This window comes from Megalops cyprinoides, chromosome 1 (genome assembly GCF_013368585.1).
Source record: "Megalops cyprinoides isolate fMegCyp1 chromosome 1, fMegCyp1.pri, whole genome shotgun sequence".
NCBI lineage: Eukaryota > Metazoa > Chordata > Actinopteri > Elopiformes > Megalopidae > Megalops > Megalops cyprinoides.
The window spans coordinates 42,758,282-42,780,529 of NC_050583.1; the positions used below are offsets into that span (position 1 = coordinate 42,758,282).

Sequence of the window (22,248 nt, forward strand, 5' to 3'; positions counted from 1 at the left end):
ATGCTTAAAAGTCAATCCATACTACACTGAATGTTATATCAGACAGGATAAAAGACTATGTGTTATGACTGAATGATGATCACACAAATAATTCTCTAAAAAACCTATTACAAAAAATCAAAAAATTTTTAAAAATCAATGAAACCATGTTGAGTAAATGAGTAAGATGGACCAGCTTTCGTAGTTCAAGGCATAAAACGACAGATTCCAAGTCCAGCTGCCCTGGAGAGAAACAGTTTTGGGGGTCTGACATGCCTGCCCTGTGAATGGGAGCAGAAAGCATGAGTGCGAGGTACACTGTGGTGTTCCACTACTGGCGCCCTCCCTTTGAGTCTGGCAGCGACCTGCACAACATCTGGGTCCTAATCCCACTTAGCTCACGGGATGGAGAGTATTCCGCTTGTCAGATGGCCACAACATACCTAAACACATTTGAGGGAAATCAAATATAGACATGTGTATATAAAAAAGCCCATGCATTAAATGAGTGGCAGATGTGTGAATGGCAGTTTATATACTCCACCTTCCCTTGGAAATCCAGGGTGACCTGGACCAGATCCGACAGAGTGAAAAATGATCACTAATTGCCTCTAAAAGTTATGACATCATCCTCTGAATGTGCTGGGAGTCACCATAAAATAGTACACAGGGCAGAAAAAGTAATAAAATGCTGAACAATTACCTGAGACATTTAAATTAATAAAGCAGTGCTTTCATATACAGAAAATATATTCAGCAATGCAGATAGTATACAGTTGATAGCAAAACAGATAGATAAATGTAAACATGTACTGTATTATAGTATGTTAGATATAAATTGTAACATCTATTTATACAGGCATGTTAAATCATTTTGATCCAACACAAATTTATTCATAAACACTTAAAAATTAGTATACATGAACTAGTATCCAGACATGTTTTTGATATATTCATATATGTGGAACAGTATATCATTCTAAATGTATACTAATAGATAACTATTTTTTGAAGGTGTAAATAAAGCATTTTCACTGTGCTTTTCAGACCCCCTATGTGGAAGACCTGTTGATAGACATGCAACACACAATGAATGTACTACATTTAAGAATGATATTTACTCTTGCATTTTGCACTCTTTGGAAAGAATCCATTTTCACTAGATGGAGACTTAAAGTGAAAAAAAGCCAAAAGAAAATATTTTGTTTTCAGTTGGGAAATAAAGAGTGCTGTGGAAAAATACTATAAATCAATGCTTATTCCTTATAACAACCTATAGTAAGCCCTTAAAATAAGGTGTGACCATTTTCATGAAGGCAGCATGATGGTGCTTAACTCTGTGTACCCAAGGATAGGTGTGACAGGAAGCACACAATCACTGAGTCTAATCAGATGGATATGCTGGGGATTACTATGCTGTGGTGTGCGTTATTAGCAAAACGCAACGGCACATATACACATTGGGCATCAAACTGGAAGGAGGAAATGGGGTGCACGGGGTGGCGGGATGGTCTTTGTTACATGTGCGATGGCGTTGCTTTGCCGGCATGGTAAGCTAGAAGTAAAACTGCATCTCAGATAAAGGAGAGGAGTGAGAACATTCACCCCTTTTCCCATGTGGGTGTTCGTTTTATATTTTACAGACAATGTTCCTTTAAAAGTCTGCGCCTGGAAATCCCATTAGATGTGCATATAAAATTTCCCCCGTGATTAATAGTTGATGAGGCAGGGTGGGTTGGAGGGTACCAACATGTGGCCTGGAGGGCTCCGCCCCCGCAGGCTCACGTTTCACTCCATAAACTTACCACTCTTTCCCACTGAAGCGTTTAAAAGAGAGGAGGGATCACTTGTCAGGAATGCCTTAGAACTGTGAAAACAGCCTGGGAGCTGGGAGAGGATGCAGCGTCGTGTGGCCGGTCAGATCACTCACCACGGTTTACACTAGTGGGGCGGCTCAACATTGCCTGACAGACAGAAAAGGAAGAGCAACTGTAAGGTCTCCTCTCCAAGACATGCTGCTGAGGCCCAGTGGTGCCTGAAGAGACTGAGAAAAGAAAAAAGTGTGCAGACAGGCAATAATGCACGTGTGAAACAGCGAGTTGAGGCGGATCATTTTTCCCACTGAGTCAGACTAAGCCACCCCGCTTCTCTGAAGAGAGACCTTTCACTCCTGCGTGTCGCCATGGATCAGCCGACCAGCAGCTGCATGAGGAGTGCCCACCCGGGGAGCCCTATCTGGGGGTGCATGCGGAACCCTCATGCAGGTGTACCCACAGCGGGGTTGCAGTCCTACCAGCAGGCCCCTTTCTCCCTGCACCAAAAGCCTGAGTTTCTGGCCTACACGGATTTCTCCACCTCCTGCCTGGTGTCAGCGCCACACGCCTACCCGCGCGAGGAGCGGCTGTACGCTGAACCGCACGCTGGCTTCCAGCGGGCGGACTGGCAGTTCCCAGTCTGTGAGCCCCGGGGTAGGGGGCAGGAGCCCTGTGCAGCAGCTGTGGTGGCGGTGGGGGGTGGAGGTGGGGGGGACATGGACAGTGCAGGTGGGGACAGGCTGCCTGGGGCAATGACCAGGTGTCTGGATGAAGAGTTCTCCCCACACAGCATGGCACCCACTGAGACGGAGAAAAAGACCTCCAAGCGAAAGAGAGACATCACAGGTGAGTTGCTGCACAGTGTGCCAGGCTGGGCTTTGTAAATGAGTGACAGCAGAAGGAACCAAGGGCAAGCATCATGGGTAAAAGCCTTTTCTGCACTGCATGCTGTACCATATATTTTTTTCAAAATAGCCTTGTCCTTCCTCACCCATGCAATTAACAAAATCATATATGCAATTATCTGATCATTGCCTGAGAAATGCAAAATTTTCATTACCACCACAGACCATGTGATGCTTTCCCTACCACATTACAGTGGTGTAGTGACTCCTCCCCTGAATAACAGGTACAAAATGTGAAATGACTTAGCATATTTTATGAAAATTAACATCTGCCTACTGCTTTCACTATATTATGTCACTGGAGAAACAGAGTGTGATATAGCATATGTACATATAAAAGTTGACAGTAGCTCTAAAGTCAATCTAATCAACAAATTTGGATTCTGCACTCCTTGATTGCTTTAGTAATCCAAAATACCTACAGCTGTTTGTCTTTACAGAAAAACAACTCAACGTCACACCTTTCTCTGTGAATATTTGTCCTTTTGACAGCCAGGTTCCCCCTTTCCGTGCCTGCTTAATCACACTGTCACCTGCGGCATAAATGTGTGGGTAAACTGATGTGAAGAGCATAGTGGCATAATTTACGTCAAATTATGTTCATGTGTTAGTGCTCATTTAAAATTTCTCTGAATTTTCTCACAGATCAGCACCTAACCATACTAATCTGAGACACCAACACCCAACACCATATAGGCAATATCACACAGATGTATTGCTGTGTAACATTAGGGAAATTGACTCCTCAACTAGAATCATTTTGGGAATTTTTGGCTCTTAAAACCTTTTTACTTTGTTACACCATTGTCTTTCTGATAAGTGAAGACAGAGCTTTGTCTGCACCTCAGGAAAACAACTTGTATCCACAAAGACAGTAGAAAAGGACAGCTGCAAAAGATAGGTATGAAGCAGATGATATAGAACACATTTTTTTCCACACACACACAGCAGTCAAAACAGTCCCTTCCTCCAATTGTTTCAGTCTTCCATGAAAAAACAGTCAGGTGAAAATTACCACTCTAATCACTGAATGTTTATTGCTCTTCTGACCTGTGAGATCAAGCTTTGCATAGTGGTAGCACAACGATTATTCAGTGCTCTCCCACACATGGAATTTTGAGGGATACTATAACCTAAACTCTTACACCTGGAATAAGGCAGGTTAGTTGTCTACGGTCTTCTAACAGGTTCATGAGTTTAACCCCCTATGGGGGGCACAATCAATGGAAAGACGCAATCAATCCTTCACATCCTCCAAATATGTAAAAGTACCGTAAGTACAAATGATTTACAGTCACCTCAGGATGACAGTTGGTAAACATTGCAATCTCAAACTTTAGCTCAGCCCAATGGATATTCATGGGTACAAAACAGACATGAAATTTAACATAAGCAGCAAAAGTGCTTTCTGACCAGTGTATTAGTTTCCATCAAAATCAAACTAAAAAGCACACCGAACTACTGTTTGATTTAAGAGAAACCCCCTTATGTGTGTGGAAATATTTTATCAGAGTTGTTATGATGTCCAAGACAGTAAGTGTTGTGTTACATTCTTTCAAACTTGTAGCATTCAAATAAAGTCTGCCAAATCTGTTGTTTAAAAGACCACTTCAAATTAATGCTAGATAGAGATATGGGGTGGATTGAGTCTGTGATAGTGAAATTACAGCCATTATAACATATTTCTGTCACATCACACACAGTAAACCTTACAACACAGTCTGGAAAATTAAGCAACCACTGAGATGAACAACTTTTTAGCAAGGAGCCCTTGAACAGAACAGAAATGCAGGACAAAACACTCTGCTGTACTGCTGCAGAGAGCCTTCCCTGCTTTAGGAATGGATGGTTGAGAGTAATTTCAAATGGTTTCTGGTTACTGTTATTGCTTCCTTCAAAACCCCACTAAACTCAGGGAAACGAGTGAACCATTTCATATTCAAAACCTAAAATTTTCTAATAACCTTACAATTTATGTTTGTGACCCAGGCAATTTTGCAATTAAAATTGGAGGGCAAATTCGAGGCACTTCCAGCCTGAGAAGCCCTGAAACTGATCTGGTAGATATGTGGCAATGTGCTGTGCTCCCCTACCTTACGCTCAAAAGGATGCCGTTCAAAACGACAGAAATAAAGTGCACTTTTGTATGTAGCACATCTGGTGCAGACATTAATTTCCAGAGCTGTTCAAGGATTTTTAAAAGTGTAAGATAAATACATATAACCTGAAAGTGTAGTAGTATTGGATTTCGATAAGCGATTAAGCCAAATAATATTCAGTTGTATTTAAAAAAAAAAAAAAAAAAGGTAGGACACCAAAAACGCACAAAGCCCTTAAGCAATAATTTGACAGACTTCCGTGTTCCACATTTTCGTCGAAGTCAAGGCAACAGCACGCGCGTTTTCTAGTTAATTTGAGCAATGCATTTTCACCAACTTTTTTCGAGTTACCTTCACGTAACCCGCACACAATGTGGCGCAGGTGTGCCAGACCACGTCTGATGAAATATCTTACCAGAAAGTCCCACTTAAATTTTTACCCATTTTCCCATCATTAAACCGAAACAGAGCACCCGGTGCAAGTTCGCACAGCGCTGTTGTACATTGAAATATAGCTCTGCCTCTGTAAAATTAAATCCTTAAATACAATAGTTGGGACTGTAATTAGATTATTTTGACTGCTTGCTGAAAATAACTTCAAAACCACGTATAAAATATACCTTGCTGCCAGAAGTGGCATTAATGACACTTTTACCTGGAAACAATGGGTTCTTCTTCACCTGTCGGCAGCAATATGGTGATATGTCACGCGCTGTATTTATGTAATTATTAATAGTATAATAATTGTTATTAACAGATAACAGATTTTACGCCGCCGTGTCTAACGATGTATGCCACTTGGTCTATAGGCACGCACGGACAGGTGTGTAACATTGTCATCACCAGTGGCAAATAACCATGCTCCCAGTTACTGTATTTAGAATTTCATTTGTAAGTTTAACGTTATACATTGGAAGACTTTGTGTTATCCCCCTCATTTTCAAAAAATAAAAAAAATCCACTCCAAAACAAAAAATGTTTTGCTCCTACGAAATCTGTACGTAGCTACACATTTTTACAGATTTAATACACTATACTGCCATGAGCAGTTAAAAATGTCAAAAAGTGAAAAAGTGAAAATCTTGCCATTGCTGTTCTGTTGTATTTATTTGCAGTGATGCTGTGCAAATGTGAATACAAGCTACACAATGCTGAACACGTAGCAGTTGCACCACAGGCTGCATGTACTCAGGTCTGTTTGGAAAGACAGAATTAATGAAATTTCATTGCATCAAATACTTTAAATGCACAGGATTGCACATTAACACACACACGCGTGCACACACACACACACACACACACACACATAATATATATATATATATATATATATATATATATATACACACACACAGTATACAATATATATATAATTGATGCCGATGTATGAATTTCTTTCCAAAAAAAATATTTTAAACATAATATTTTAATCTAAAATGCAAGATGATTTTGATTTGTTTAATACTTTTCATAGTTTTGATATATTTACTCTTATTCTGAAATGTGGAAAATAGCAAAGATAAAGAAAAACACTCCTATGAGCAGATGTGCCTAAACTGAATTAAGTTTAGGGATAGGGTGTGTGCTTGGGGAACGGTTGTTTACACGTGTTTTGTTTTGGAAGCACTTGCTCCTTTACAGTGAAGGCAAGCAGCAGGCATGGCACAATGTTAATTAGGACAAATGACTTTAACACCCTTTCCAAACTTCTGCCAAATGTATGTGTCTCAAAGCCTCCCTGCTGTGTGCTGGAGTAATTCCCAAAAAAATTAACGGGACTTATTTATTGGAACCTGTTTTGTGTTCTAGGACAAAATCTGCCTTGCCAGGTGTCAACACCAAAATCATTTACAGTCCAGGTGGGCACACTTTGAAAGTGGTCTGGCTGAGTTAATGTGGTTCTGAATGAGGAAAAAGAGAAGTAATGATAATAAAAATACTACATTCTCAACAAGAGACAGAAGCCACAAGTCAGAAGTCTGCTATTTAGCATCAGGGCTCTCTATAGACAGCACACAGTCTGAATCTCCCCAGTCACATCTGGCCTTGTGACTGCAAGCCATTATGCAGTCTGGCCACACTTCTGGCAAGTACTATGTAAAGATGTTCACAATGTGACAAATTACAAACTTTTGACAGGAATTACATCAGCCCCTATTTTTTTTCCTTAAGGATCCACAATTACACCCTCAAAATCACAGAACTTAACTACAGAACAGTTTTACTTAATGTCAGAGAGCTTTCATTAGTTTAATTGTTTCTCATGTTTAAAACTAATGTTAGTTTTAATATGACTAAAAGATTACTTTCTTATTCAAAACAGTTCAAATTCTCTCTCATTTTATATTGGCTTTTACTTAACACGAGCAGGCTGGATATGTATTTGGGGGCTAATAGGAAAAATGACACCTTGTTGAATTCACAAGCACAATTTAGAAAACAAATCATAATTAAGCTTGACATATGCCACACTGCAATTGCTTTGTAAATTAGCCCCAGGTGAATATGAAAGCAATCGGCTTTGTTTATTTTCTTGTTGTTTCTTGTACTTACAACTGTTAGCGGCTCTTCAGTTACCTTGAGGCTAGCCTCAGTCTGTATTGTCATGAACAAAGGAAAAAGTCTTTTAAAAAGCCACCTACAATTACATTGTACACATTTTTGTTCTTTTGCTGGTAGATTTAACAGTGTTCCACTGCATTCCTCTCTAACTCAAGCCCTCTGTGCTCCACTTAAGACGACCCCCAAGATGCGCCAGCTCTGTGTGTGTCCAGCCATGTGTGGCCTGCGTAGGTCACAGTGCCTACATCAGTAATGTCAAACACTTGCACACAAGGCCAAGCCCTTTGTGATTAATTGAGTTTAAGGCTGTCTGGCAGTACAGTATACATGGAAACACATGCAAACCACCCGCAGTGTCTCACTGGCTTAGAGCTGGCTCCCAAACATCAATCATGTACGTGTTAATTATATTCAGGTAACTTTAAATCCATTTGAACATGTAACATTTTGTAACTCTTTATGCTGGTAGAACATAGGCATAACGGCAAAGACACAGTGCATGTGAAAGTCTTGCTCACATCTGCCCACACTCTTTGCACATGCAGAGATCCAGGACTCCAGCTTCAAGGCTGACTCCAACTGTAAGGCCCGGAAGGAGCGTACAGCATTTACCAAGGAACAGCTCCGGGAGTTGGAGGCAGAGTTCACTCATCACAATTACCTGACTCGGCTACGTCGTTACGAGATTGCAGTCAACCTGGACCTCACCGAGAGACAGGTAAACACATGCTTCCAGTGGCACAATAGTACCACAATGCCGATGGCAATCACTGTTTGCTTATACAATACAAAAAGTAACAGGTGTGAAGATATTACATCTCAATGGTATTGGGACATTGGTCCTTCACCATAAACAAAGACATTTGCATTTTGCTGTTGTTAAAAGTAAACTGAACCGTCATCTATGGCTTTATCTGTCAGGGCAGGCATTTCAGTTTAGGACAGCCACGTAGTCCTCCTTTGCAAATGAACTTTGGTTCATTCCCGGGTGGCTATAGGAAGCATGACCGTGATCAAACTTCACTTGAGGAGGGATCACACAAAGAGTCCTGTCTCTTAAGCCCTAAGACAATACATCAATACATCCCCTACTGAATGTAATGATTATAATAATATAATATAATATATATAATATTCATCACTCTCATGAAAAGGTGATTCCCATAGGCAGACATAAGTAGATATGGAGGAGTTGTTATTCTGTGACCGTTTATATAAGAGAGATCTCAAAAACTTTGGTGGCCACCCCTTCCCCCTGACTCCTCCCCATTACCCTCAGCTGTGATTTTGGGATGACTGCATGTAGCCTCGGCTGAGCACAGATGAATTTCCCAGGCCCAGGTCTCAAATGCAAGCCAGATCCCAGCCTGTCCCAGGCTTCTTGTGAATCCCCTCTGCAGCCCTGTCTTGTGTTTTTCCGATGCAACCCACATTTCTTGGCAGCCACAGGCCCCTGCTCTCACACAAGTGACTGACAGCATCAGACAAGTGGATGCTCTTAAAATAGTGTGGGAACAGATTGTCTGTGTTCCTGTGTTGCTGTGGGGAATGCTGAGAGGGATGCGCAGAGGTCTTGCATAGCCTCCCCAGAGCCCAGCCCACACAGGAAGGAGGCAGGCGCTCACAGGAATTGATGTCAGAATTGGGCACAGTACCAACACTCCTCTTCAAATTATTCTGCAGTTAGCTTTTTATGCTTTCTTATTACCAGCAAATGCATCACTCACAACAGGATTATTACAATATTTTGAAACGAAAAGTAACATTATCGTTCAAAAAAGTATACAAGCTTTACAATTATGTCAAGTACTATAAGGCCTTCTGATTTTAACAATTATATTTGCTCACACTGTGCTTCTGACAGTGCAATATGATATACATTTTTGTCTGCGTTGATCTAGGTTCTAATCTGCTGTTATTGTTGGTGACCACATTGTGCAGGTGAAGGTATGGTTCCAAAACCGACGGATGAAATGGAAGAGAGTGAAAGGAGGGCAGCCAGCCTCCCCCCATGACTTGGAGGCAGACGAGGTGGATTCTGCTGCGTCACCCAGCTCAGAGTGAAGGGCCAGAAGCCTACCAATACCAGTTGGACACGTAGAGATGCCAAATTGCATCCTGTGATTCTTGGCTGCCAGTGCCCGAACACGGACAGAAAGACTTCTGCATCTGCAACGATTTTTACTCTTGACTCCAGGGCAAACTGCAGTGTGATTCCTCTTGTAAATATTGCTTGAGTGGCTATGCTACACAAGGACTCTCATTTGGATAATTGGCTCAAGATCCACGTTTGTAAATCTCATATCCATGAAATGTTAGACTTATAATTCTTGGAGCACTGATTAGAAGTGAGTAAGGCAAACAGAAAATAGAGACCGCTGTCATCACTTCAGTGCAGACAAAGGTGAATCTGTTTGATGACCACTCCACCTTCCAGCTCATGTATGGAAGACATGACATTTTTTTACTGAGCTTGTTCAGGGAGACTGTGCTCTTTGACCGCTCTCCTGGATCTGTCTCTTTCTGGACTTCCTGTTGGAAAACTGCATCACAGTTCAGGTGTGAGATCATAGCTTCCGCTGTCTGGCCCCAAGCGCTTGTTGAGAACATGAAACCCCAAGATTTTGTGACCATTCCAAAACTGCCAAACCATGAGTGCCTCAATTTCTGATTTTTTTTTTTTTGGTGTCGTCTGTGTGTCTTTAGAATATACTTTGTTTTCGTTATCACAGTTTGGTGTTTTTTGTATTTCTGTTTTTACATTTGAAATGATAATGTTAAGTAAAATACAGATGTAGCATATTAAAATCTTCAATAAAAAAGCTTGAATAAATCTCTTTACAAAAATGAAAAAAAGAGCTTGAGAAGTTCTTCCAGCTAGCACTTGTGAGTTATGAGGTGAAATAACATGAAGCTACAATTTCTTGGCCAGTGTTAAGACAGTGCTTATGCAATGTTATTTATATAGCTTTTGGTCTGACTGTTTTGGCAACCGTATCCAAAGAGCACTGCAAATATGAACACTATTTCAATCTTTAACCAGAAACTGCAATTTATATATCATCTGGATTTTTGTTTTTCTTCCATTCCTCCATATTGCACACAACCTATAGTATATGTGATTGGAGGGAACCATCCTATCTAACAGCAGGGTGTGTTTTGAATTATTCACTAGCAATGTATACCAGATTTCTGAGGGGGAATACAATTTTGTTTCTTAAACCTGAAAAATCCATCAAAACCAGTCACAGAATTTATGCTGATGCAATGTGAATATACTCCTCCACTGCCCCCGACGGGAGAGCATCTTCAGGGAAGTAATTACACCCTTTTCTGGCAGCCTGCATAGAGAATTCTTTTCTGAGGAACTGTTTAAACTGGAGGCTCTACTCCTACAGACCAGTAAATCAAAACAAGGCGATCGTGACAACATAAGCCGATCACGGAGTGCGCAGCTATTGGTACAAGGGAACAAATGAAACAGTTATGCTCTGCTTCTGAAAACCTCCTTAGAAAATATGTGGAATGATGAGGTCATTCTGTGCACTTTGCCCTCAGGTCTGAAAAGGTGGAAGCGTTCTCTCCTGTGGCCAGTGCAGCCATTTCTAGGGGAAGCATCTGGACGCAGCAGAATTGATCGTGATCAGAGTCCGTCTCGCTCAGCCCACATGGGGGGCTAGTCGGACCAGAAGTCTGGGGGCTGACCACTTACGCACGATGGAAAGGGGAAATAATAGGTGGGTATGGGTGAAAACATGACTTCTCAAATACAGGATGTTGTTGTAGCAGGTAGCCAGTCATCCAATTTCCTGCTTCCCTAAGAAAACATTCATAAAGCATCAGACTCCAGGGGACACACAATGGCGAGCCTATGTGCTGTTTGGCCAGCTACACAAAGCCCTCAGAGGTTACTGCTGACAGAGGTATGATTCCATACACACCCACTGCTGTTTAACCCTTGATGTGTCACTGACCCATCCGAACCACAGCCACTGTAGAGAGACAGCTCTGTGTTGGCCTTCTGCTGCTCTGTGTTGTCCTTCACACTGAATGAACGCCATGGCTATTGCTTTAAAAGCAACAGTACCACCACCAGCAGTAGTGCTAGTTGTTAGTAATAGTAATAGTAATATTGGTAGTAGCATTGGCTGTGGTAGCAGTCATATTAAAAGAAGATAATCCAGAGCTGTAATGGATCCAAAACATTTAAGAAAGGAGGTTGCACACCTATTGTAGCCAAAAAAAATTTTAGATCAAGTTTTGTTTTTAGAATCAATGTTTCAACACCATTCCAGCATCAGAATATTGGCACACACAGTAGACAGGCAGCAGCTAAAGTTATGTATTTATTATGATAACGGTGGATGAGATATACTGAAAGTAATGCCCTTTTCCTCCAGTCTCGATAGTATTTATTTGCCATGATGGCAGGGTGCATTTCATCAAATAGGTCTATTTTCCTCAGTTAGGCCTTGTATACATTTCTTGTGGGATTTCCAGAAGACACCCTGAGCATTTACAGCCTAGTTTTACATTTGCATCTACATGTGTATTCATTTGGCAGATGCATTTATCCAAAGCAATTTACAAGTGAGGCAGAGTACAACACAAGAAAGAAGTCATTTAAGGAGTCAACAATATTGGAAGTTCTGCATGACCAGGTTTCAATAGCTGGCCAGACAAGGTACAAGCTAGGTGTTAGAGATGCGGGTGAATTAAACCATTAGATTTCTTTAATAAAAGAAATTCCTTTGCTGCCTTTGTTACTGAACTGGAATTCTGGACCACTGAATCCTCAGCCACAGAAATATACATGTACATTTTCAGCCATAATAAATTAAAACCTATACTCATCATAATACTCCTTTTTTTTTTGGAGGATAAAGCCACATATTAGGACCTATTATTCCATGAGACCAGGAGATCTTGGGGACAGATGTCATATTGAAAGAAAAGACTCTTTCAAAGAAAACATTCTTTCAAATATATAGAATATCATGACTGATGTAATTGTTTTCAATTTCTTGTCTTTGACTTAATTTCAATATCTTGCTTAAGTATCATTAAAAGATTAAAATACTGTACAGAAATAAAAAATACATACTTAATTCAAATTGAGGGGAAGCAAATCTATACTCACAAAAAGGGAAGCAATGAAGTGCAAGTGCTCTTCCTGTTGTCTTACTGGTGTTTCACATACCGTAAAGTCATAGATTTACTACAGACTATGTTACCAAAGAATGCAGAATCATGTAGAAAAAAATGAACCACAATCATACTGAAAAATAATCAATTATCATAATGAGTTGTCCATCATTGCCAAAGCTCCATTGACCGAAGCAAAGGCACACACAATGTTATTGGACTTGTGCTGGCTCCCTATATAAGGGTAGGACAGTTCCACTAGAATCAAACCAGTTTTGATTATGAAAGCAGACAGTGCAATGGAACATTCTTTAAATAACTCATGACTTAAAGCGTTGTGAATATGACCTATTCTGTGGGCAGTGAAATAAACGCGCTCGCCGGGAAAAAAAAAAAAAATTCTTAGCAGTTGTAGGAACTGCAAGTGACTTCACCCCTCGATGTAACAGGAGAGCCGTCTAATGGCCTTTCAATGCAAGGAGGAGATATCGCTTTTGAAAGCAAGGATAAACTGTGAAATCTTCTGAGTTGGCATCATGCTCCCAAAGAGATGGGATTCCTTTTTTCACCATATCAGAGGTTTGTGTTGGTTAGATGTAATTGGACAAACATGTGCATATATACAGTTTATATATATATATATATATATATATATATATATATATATATATATATATATATATATATGTATATATATATATATATATGTATATATATATATATATATATATATATATATATATATATATATATATATATACAAACACTGTATATATAAAACTGTAAAACATAAGGCTATGATGAAATCATTAAACTATTAAACTATGATGACTTTGGCTCCTGCATTAATCACAACTGTCAAACTCTCTACCACTTATCTTTTTATTTCTTTTTGGCAGGCAATGATGACACAAATGAGTGTGAGCATCCTTATTTTTTATTTTTTTTACAATGGAAATATTAGTTGTTTTTGTGTGTGTTTTTTTTCCCATGGAATCATCCGTTTGATTTAAAGCAGTCCTAATATATTCTAAGTCTGTGTCCACCCTAAGTAAAATGTGAGAACCATCTGGGGCAGTTGGACTCTGAGCTGTGAATGTTAGAATGTTCTCCATCACTCTCCTCTGTACTCTCTTCTCCTGTTCAGTGGCTGCTGTTACTATCAGAGCAGACAAACTGACATATTGTAAACACCACCTTGGGCTGACACCAGACAAACCGGTCAGTTGTCACAGTATTAAGAGTACTTGGGATAGTATAATATTACTAAGAGTAGCATTCGCATTTGCTTAAATGAGTTCTCTGGAATAAAATTAAAATATCATATTCTGTATGATCTGTACTGAGTATGGTTGAGAGCTCCACACCACATTCTGAAGCTTAGAACACATACCCCCCTCCAAGCAAGGTGAAGTAGGGCTTAATACCAGCCAGAGGTTTGGAAAATGGAGAAAAACAGATCCTGTTATGAAAATTGCTTTTCTGTAGATAGTCTTCTGATCACTTAGGAAAACCAAGAATCAGGTAGATAAATATATTGTCAGTTTATCTGTGTATGATTTGTGTATAGTGATTATTTAGTAGTTTAACATTTGAGTGAAGGTAGGACAAATGTCCATCTTTTGTATTACATCATACCATTCTTTGTCTTCAGCAACTGAAAAGAGATGTAGAAATTGTTTTGAAAGGAAAGAAATAGTTGTGCCCACCAGTGTCAGTAGGTTTTTTCAAAACTGTCAGTAAAATTTCACCCTATCATTTTGTAGCAAACTTTTTTTTCTAATTAAAACGCAGCAGTAGATATCTTTGAAAGCCTGTAGTTTCAAAGATGCAGGTGGCAGGATTTCATGCTTTGCCTTGGCTGCTGCACAGCAGGACCAAAATTATCTAGCACCTGACTCCAGACTAAAGAGATACATCACACAACGCAAGCCCTAGATATTCTGAATGCGAGGGCGTAACTTTGGGTTGAACATTTGGGGGGTTGAGGTCTGCATGAATATGATTATGTGGGGGGGCTGTATTGGCCGGTTTTGATTAACCCCCCCATCCCCCCATAATTCACGCCCATGTCTGAATGTATGATCAGTGTAGAATGTGCAGATTTTGCTCACCTTTCATTTCTTCCCCCATACCTCTGCTAACTCACAAGGTTCCTTCAACATTAATGTGAGAGAGAACACTATGCATTCACTGGCTACTTGAGAGGCTTCACAACCAGTGAGTGCCAATATCACACCAAGAGTTATTGATTCCTGCATATTTCAACCTGTGGCTCTCCAGTCCAGACAGCCATTTTTCATCCTGTTTTTTTTTCCTCCTTTCTCCACAGTCTGACACTGCCAAAAAAACAGAGAATCTGACTGCATTTTATCAAGGAAATGGACTCAGGAGAAACCACCCCATCTGCATGCGAAGTCTCCTGAAAACCTTAGACACGTCCTCTCTTTTTGTATTCACTGTTATTTTAGGCCACCTGCGAATTTATGCCTCCTTTTAGCCTTCTCTGTCTGCTTTTCACCAGAAGAACTCCCTCCAGCACAAGGACGAAACTGTCGGACAAGAGAGAAAAGTGAAAAAATGTGCAGTGTCTTCCACACATCCTCCCAAGACAGTAATCATGTGGGAGAGACCATAAAAAAAGCTGAGTGTGCGTGCATGTTTGTGTGTGTGTGTATGTTAGCTGGCTGTTGGGGGGATGGTAAACCATTGCTGTAGAACTATTGAAACAGCCCATAAGATGCAGTCAGGTATAGTCACCCCCCCCCCCCCCCCCCCCCAAAAAAAAAAAACACCACCATGATTAGTGGACCCTCTGGGTAAGATAAATCTTCTATCTCTACCTTGCAAATCTGTCTGATGGGGTAGAGCCGTGGAGCACAACATTAAATTAGCCGGCTTTCCTCCAAGGTTCCTTTTGACGGTTTACTTAGGCAAGTGCGTGCCAGGATCAGTCAAGCCCCAGTGGACAGAATCTCTGCTCCTGGCTGAAAAGGCCCAGCTACTCCTCTCACCACATACGTCGAGACAGGAAATCAGTTGGTGTTTTTACGATGCCGCTCTCAACTTGCACCGGAAGGGCCGCCCTGGGTCACCTGAGGAGGGGCTCTGTTTGTTCTCTACCTCTTTTAAATCTCATGTGGGGGAGACACAGTCCCTCAATGGGATCAAATCACATACTGCTGACAAATGTTTTGGGCAGCAGGGTGGAGTAAAGTTAGCAAGTAAACAAAATTACTACAGACATCTCTAAAATGTAAGACTGAAAGCAATTATTAAGCCAAATGCCTAGTTTAATGCAACCTGAAATAACTAATGAGATGACAGGTGTTATGTGATGATAAAGTTTGCAATGTACAAAATGAGTTAGGTTTATCAACTGAATTTTGATCAAAAATTTGAGTAAATTAATCTTTCTACGTTTAAGGTCAGTCATGTTCCAAGGACAGGTGACTTTTTTCAAGCTTGCCAGAATGGATTATATTTTATGTATTATATCCAGTTTTCTTGTTCTCAAGAATGTCATTGTTTCAAAAGTTACAATCATTTGTAAGCCACAATCAGTTTTCCATTGCATTGTTATCCTCTCTTATTGTTAACATCATTTGAGTTAAAAAGAAAGAGTTTAAAAGGAGCACTTTAAAACTCTCCACAATGAATAATTTGCCATATGTCACACTTTTGCAATGGGAACTGTCATCTCCAGACAGCTGCTCTTTTCTCACAAAACCTGCTAAGAGAATTTTAGTTGAAGTCACACTTTTTGATGACTCATTCATCAGGCAGTTTGTTTTTAATACTAAATGAACCTGTTCTCCACAAACAAACATCCATTTGGGAAGGTTATTACTGATGATGGGATTTTAATAATTGTTTGAAATTTTATGAATTTTGCAATTATTCAAATGCAGTGATGTCAACAATAGCCCTTTGTTCTTTAGTGCTACATTGCACCGACCCAGCATATTTTTCTCCCAGGGATTTGTGACTTGAGAGAAATGGCAGCCCAAGTTTTAAACAGTTTGTACACTGTTTGTACACTGAGGCATTCTTAAGAAATCAATACAATACAGAAACAGCCATCTCCCGACCACACCACATTAAAAAGACGATGAGTCAAAAAGCCTTTAGAAAAGATAAGCTACATCCCTAAGGCACAAATTACCTAAAGATAAACCACCACATCACAAATCTCACTTAACTGTGGCTTTCAATGAATGTTTAATGTAAAGTGGTAGATCTAGTCCACAGTTGATTTTTAACATGTGAAACAGCAGACCCATGCTGCCTAGCTTTTTCAGCGTATATTATGGAAAAGAGCCTCCAGATGTTCCTGAAAGCTTCTGTGTGGGCCAGCTTTCCGGTGCAGAGATTGGGAGGGAGGCAACTCCAGCAATGAAATGAAGATGGAGTGAGGAAGTGGCTCATTCCAAACCAGGGCCATGAATCACCATTGCAGACGAGAAACTCTGATGGATTCAAGAACATTTTGCACCATGGTTTCGGTACAGCAAAATCCTGTACCAACAGCAAAAAACTGTACCAGCTATCTGTTTATGTTGAAAAATTCTGTCCCGTTCACAGCATATGTGAATCAGGAGATGGGTCAGCAATGCTTTTAAAGTAGGATTTTGAAGCCAGCACACTGAGAATATACAGACCCTGGAAGCTCCTCTTGTCTGACTAGAGGAAATTGCTATTGGCAGAGACATGGTGCTACTACCAAAGACCCAAGCATTAGAGCAGCCTTCCATCAGCATCACTCTCTGTTTCCAAGGAGACCTGGACATTTGCAAAATCATCAGGATCAGCAGACATGATCTTTCACCTCACACTCGACCCCTTTTATCTCCCACATCTTTGTGTCCTGACTCCTAGCAAAGTCTGTCAAGACATTGTCAAAGAAAACTGATCTGGGGTCAGCACCTGTGCTGCAATCAGCAAATGTTTAATACTAGGATCATCCTGCTTTCACCTTCACAAAGAAAGCCTTAAAACAGACAGAAAGTGGAAAGAACAGTGTAGTTTGTGTCAGTTGCCCATAAAAAAGGGTTTCTTGGTGACATTTTGTATTGACCTGATATTCTTTCCAGTCAGAACATTTTATTGCTCCTATAAATACTCAGAATTACTCATATGTACATTTTTTCTTAAAAAGGGGTTCATTTCTCTTTTGCATTAGTCATGCATTAGTGATCAATGCAAAGGAGAAATTAAAAAAGACATACAATTCTATTCTTATTTCTTGCAATTACCACATATTGTCCTTTAAGAGTGCCAAACATCTAATATGTGGACCTAAGGCTTTTGCAACTTTCGTGTCACAGATGAGACTCTGGTACTGGGCTGGGGAAGATAGGGTGTGGTGTACTAGGTCTGCAGAGTCAGAGAGGAGTGATACCAGAGCATTTCCAGTTACAGGTCGCCACTCGAGACACCGCACCACAGAGACTAGCCATGGGAACACTTCAGAAAGGGGAAACAGATTTCATGCAAGAATGCATCCAGGAAGTCAAGGGATATGCAAAGTCATAGATTGTAAAACCGCACAGACGTGGGTCCTGCCATGGGGTTTTATGTGTTTTTGTTTTGCATCTGCCTTTCTTATCCAACTAGATTGTCTTCTCCTCTTACTGAACTATGAGGGGAATTCATATGGTATTGAGGTGTGGCCCAGTCAATCAATATAGTGGTCAGATCCTAGGCAGAGCATAGCAGCTATGTGTTTGACGCAGCTGCTGCCATGGATGTAAGCATCTAAAATACAAAACAGTTAAGCAGCTAAAGTTGTGATTTAGGATTGTAATTATGAGACACTGTCATGTTGGCCAGTTTGACACCTTCATTCATTTTCTTGAAAGCTGTTCTATAACTCAGTCAAAAGCCAAATGACCATTTTCTTACATTTCCCCCTCATTTCAAATTTTTTTCCAGAATTTTCCTCCACCTTTGGGGTGTGCTTGATTTTATGTGCGCCAGACTTGATCTGTGCTGTTTCTTTAAGAATACAACACGTCCATTCAAACTCCTCTCGTCTGGATGAAGTGACACTCATCAGGTCATAGGTCCCATCTCCTTCCCCAATGCTGAAGCCATCACTCGGCCCCCAAGAATGGACCAGCAGGCCAGGCCCATGCTGTAGCGTGACAAGCCTGCGTTTCTAGAGTCTTTGCTTTCTTATTTTACACCCCGCACTGTCCTTCATCAGACATGTCCTCCCAGGCAAGGGCCCAGTTTAGGATTTCATTCAGAATCTCCCCACGCAGTACGTGGGAGGATGATTTCAAACACATGTACCTCTTTTCCACGTGAACAATGGAAGGCCTGTGAGTGTCGGTTCCCCTGATGGGACAGAGGTAGTGATGTCACACTTCACACGCCCACCTCTTCACTTCCATCCTCGGCTCTAATTAACACCTGTTTTCACAACCCCTTTGTGCCTGGCCAGCCTCACGAAACAAGCTGTTTGGTCTGGGATTCCCTGCAGCCTGTGGGATTAATGCTCTAATGCCGGTAATTCCCCAGTTTTGCTAACCCCCCCCCCCCCCCCCCCCCCCACACACACACACACACACACATAACATACATCTCATGCTCTTATCCTTTACCTGTGAAATAAATAAAGCAGTGTTTGTGATATATTTTGGAAGTAAAAACCTTAATGGTCAATTTTAATTTTATATGCATACAATGAGCTGTTTGTATTTCTTTTATGTCAGCCATTGTCCATTCATGACTTTCTCAGTCATGAACACTACATATGCCATTATTATCATGGCAAGTGAATCTGTGAACCACTGACCTGCTTAACCATTTGGGGATAAGCAGGTTATCCACAGATTGAAAGTCTTATTGTGACATCTGTATGGCTGGTGGTACATTCAAAGATGTACGGGGTCTGTGAGGCAGTACTCTGATTGTATTAACATCTTTCACTGTTATGTCTGTGATGATCCTCTGGGGCCATAAATACATACGGTGGATATGTAAGAAAAAGAATAACCATCCAAGACTTTGGCTGGAACAGTCCAACATGCAAAGATCTGTAGAGGGAGCTCATTAATAACAAGAGCAGCAGTGACATCAGCACTATTATTTCTGGTACTGCTTATCATAATAAAGAGCCCACACTCCCCACGGTGCTGAAAGAGAACCTCGCCACAGCACTGGTTTGCGCACCTCTTAATTGGGTAAATTGGTCTTGCAGCAGAATTGTGCCAAAGACAACAAATGGAATGTCCTGAGGATCCTCCAGAGGGATACGGAGACATGGAGACCTGACTGTACAAGCCTAAATACATTCCAGCTAAAGCCCATCAGCAGACTCCCTTGACGCGATACCTTGTAACGTCAATCAGCCAAACTTTTACTCCTTCCTCACTCTGCATTGTTTGAAACGAGACACCAGGGTCTTTTTCTTTGCTTTTTTCCATGGAACAAAGGCAGGACTGTTGTCTGCTAGCACTGAAAAAGCACACACATCAAGAAAAACAACGGGGGGGGGGGGGACAGACATTTTTCAAGCGAGCCCAGGTCCACTGGAGGAAATGGGCAGGTTTGGTAGCCGGGGCAGGTCATGGAACAGGCAGCCGCCAGGGTCTATGGAGCAGCGGACTACAGTCAAACAGGGGTGAGGAAAGACATTCATCACTTGCGCTGAATGAATGCCAGACTGCAACAATACATGTAGACCATTGTTAACAGGGTTATTGTATATATAACAAGATTCCTCCACTCCCTGGCATATATATGACTCATCCCCAGGAATTTTCTGTGAGGAGTGTGGTTTTCTGGGAAGTCTTAGCAGGGGTAAATGTGAAGCACTGTTTGTAAATTATTCAGGCAACACATTTTAAAGTGCATCAGTGTGAAGAGCCCATAAGAACACAAGTCTGTGTGTGGAGCAATGTGAAGCATGCATTTAAAGAGTTCTGATGGGAAACAAGAACCTTCCTCATGCCACCACACCTGGCTTCAGATGAAGTGCCGTTTGTAGGCTGGCACTTTCACATTGTTGACGCTTACAGTCTCGCGCTTGCTGCTTTGATTCAGCGTGCACGCTTGCCATAGCCACATCACAACACAATGTATGTATTTATCTTACTTTGAACACAGTTAACAAATCTAGTGTTGTCAATGGATCCTGGTCAAAACGTTTAGACCAGACCACCCCAGTCATTTATTGAATTCATCCCAAGATATATTCATTCAGTGAAACCAGGGGACTGTTTGAAGGGACCTCTGGAAGTAGGTAGCAAAGAAGCCTGCTGCTCATTAAACTGACTAAACTGAGAGCAAACTGGCCCGCACTCACAACAGGATTGGATGCATTTAAACCTTAAAAACTTATTTTGAAAAGGACACTTGGCTCTTACCAACTAAACCCCCAAGAGAACTCCCCCATCTTATCAATGTGTCATCTAAACCAAAGAGAATATCCAAACAGAACCACACCATCATCCAGAACTCAGTACCAACCACTCCTTCTCCCTTTTCCAAGGCTCCACCATCACCTACCATTGCTCCAGTCTCTAGGCCACCAGTTTTCACTTCCTCAGTTTATATTAGCTAAAGACAGGAAATCTAGCCTTACATCGATTACGCTGAATTTTCCTCTGTCTGACGAGAAGTCCCAGCTCCTGGCCTGCTGTTTGCATCCAAGAGCCCTGGCATTTGGCTGTAAACCAATCCCTGCCATGTTATCAGCTTTCAGGCTGGCTCACTGAGTTATTGCAGCGTGGCCCGTCACAGCATTGCAGCTCCAAGTCCAGACCCCAGACTCACAAGGCCCCCTGCACAGGTGTTAGCCTTTTTTCTTTCCAGTTCCTGATGTTTTTGTTTTTTTGATGAGCACAGTAATTCCTTGACTCCCCTCTCTTGGTTCGGTTCACAAGCAGCTCCAGATTGTTCTCATTTAGCCGTAAAGGTCGGCCTTTATCCCACACAGAGACTGCTCTCCCTTCTCCCACCTCTCTCCTCCCTCTTTTTTAACAAGTTTAAGCAGCTGGCTTGCCCTGGAAAACTCCTTTGGGAATAGGAATTGTTAAAAAAAGACAGTCAGTGGTAAGTGACAGAGAAAAGTTAGCAGCAGGGAAGATTTACCTGAAAGTTGCTCCTCCTCTTTATAGATACCTGTAAGAATTCTCTTTCCCTTTTTTGAGTGAGGACACTTTTGTGTATTTCCAGGTAAGTATTATTATGGGGATTGAGTACACTCTGGCCTACTGATGTACATGTAGAGTATTATCCAAACGTAACTCACACAATGACTAACGTCTCATTTCAGACACAGGCTGATTCATTAAGCAATAAATTAATCAGTGGCAGTCAGGAGATGTTAACTTACTCTTTAAAAATAAATCAATGTCTTGCTGTTTTAGCGCCATGCTTCTTGTCAGCCTGAACTTTGGAGAGTTAAAATCAACAATCAGATGGAACTCTTAGTGCATTCACTGTGTGTTCACACCATTAAACTAGTTCACACCATTAAAATAGTTAACTTGGGGTCGTGTTTGAAAAGTGTTACTGCTCACACTCACTGGTCTGGGAGTGCTGTTACTCTGGTATGACACTGTTGCTCATTCAACTTCAATTGATACACTTATTGTGCTGGAAGTTGTTCTGTATAAGAGCGTCTGCTAAATGACTGTAATGCAATGTAAACTAACAATACACAAAGCTTCCACCATGTGCTGCCTCTACATTGCAAGCAATGCAGCCCAGTAGCTCTGTGATTACAGTTTA

At 41.0% G+C, this 22,248-nt stretch overlaps 1 protein-coding gene across 1 annotated transcript; it reads left to right on the forward strand.

Annotated features, from left to right (window-relative positions):
* The first annotated feature begins 1,824 nt into the window (after positions 1-1,824).
* Positions 1,825-10,005, forward strand: LOC118773788 (homeobox protein MOX-1-like). Its single transcript, XM_036522884.1, has 3 exons — positions 1,825-2,639; positions 7,905-8,077; positions 9,301-10,005. The coding sequence occupies exons 1-3, from the start codon at positions 2,162-2,164 to the stop codon at positions 9,421-9,423; spliced, it is 774 nt and encodes a 257-aa protein (XP_036378777.1). The 5' UTR covers positions 1,825-2,161; the 3' UTR covers positions 9,424-10,005.
* Positions 10,006-22,248: the final 12,243 nt, after the last annotated feature.

Excerpts from the sequence above, each read along its gene's own strand:
- LOC118773788 (XM_036522884.1), top strand. The coding sequence starts at position 2,162 with ATGGATCAGCCGACCAGCAGCTGCATGAGGAGTGCCCACCCGGGGAGC. Across the intron at positions 2,640-7,904 it reads GCGAAAGAGAGACATCACAG|AGATCCAGGACTCCAGCTTC; the intron begins GTGAGTTGCTGC and ends TTGCACATGCAG. Across the intron at positions 8,078-9,300 it reads TGGACCTCACCGAGAGACAG|GTGAAGGTATGGTTCCAAAA; the intron begins GTAAACACATGC and ends CACATTGTGCAG.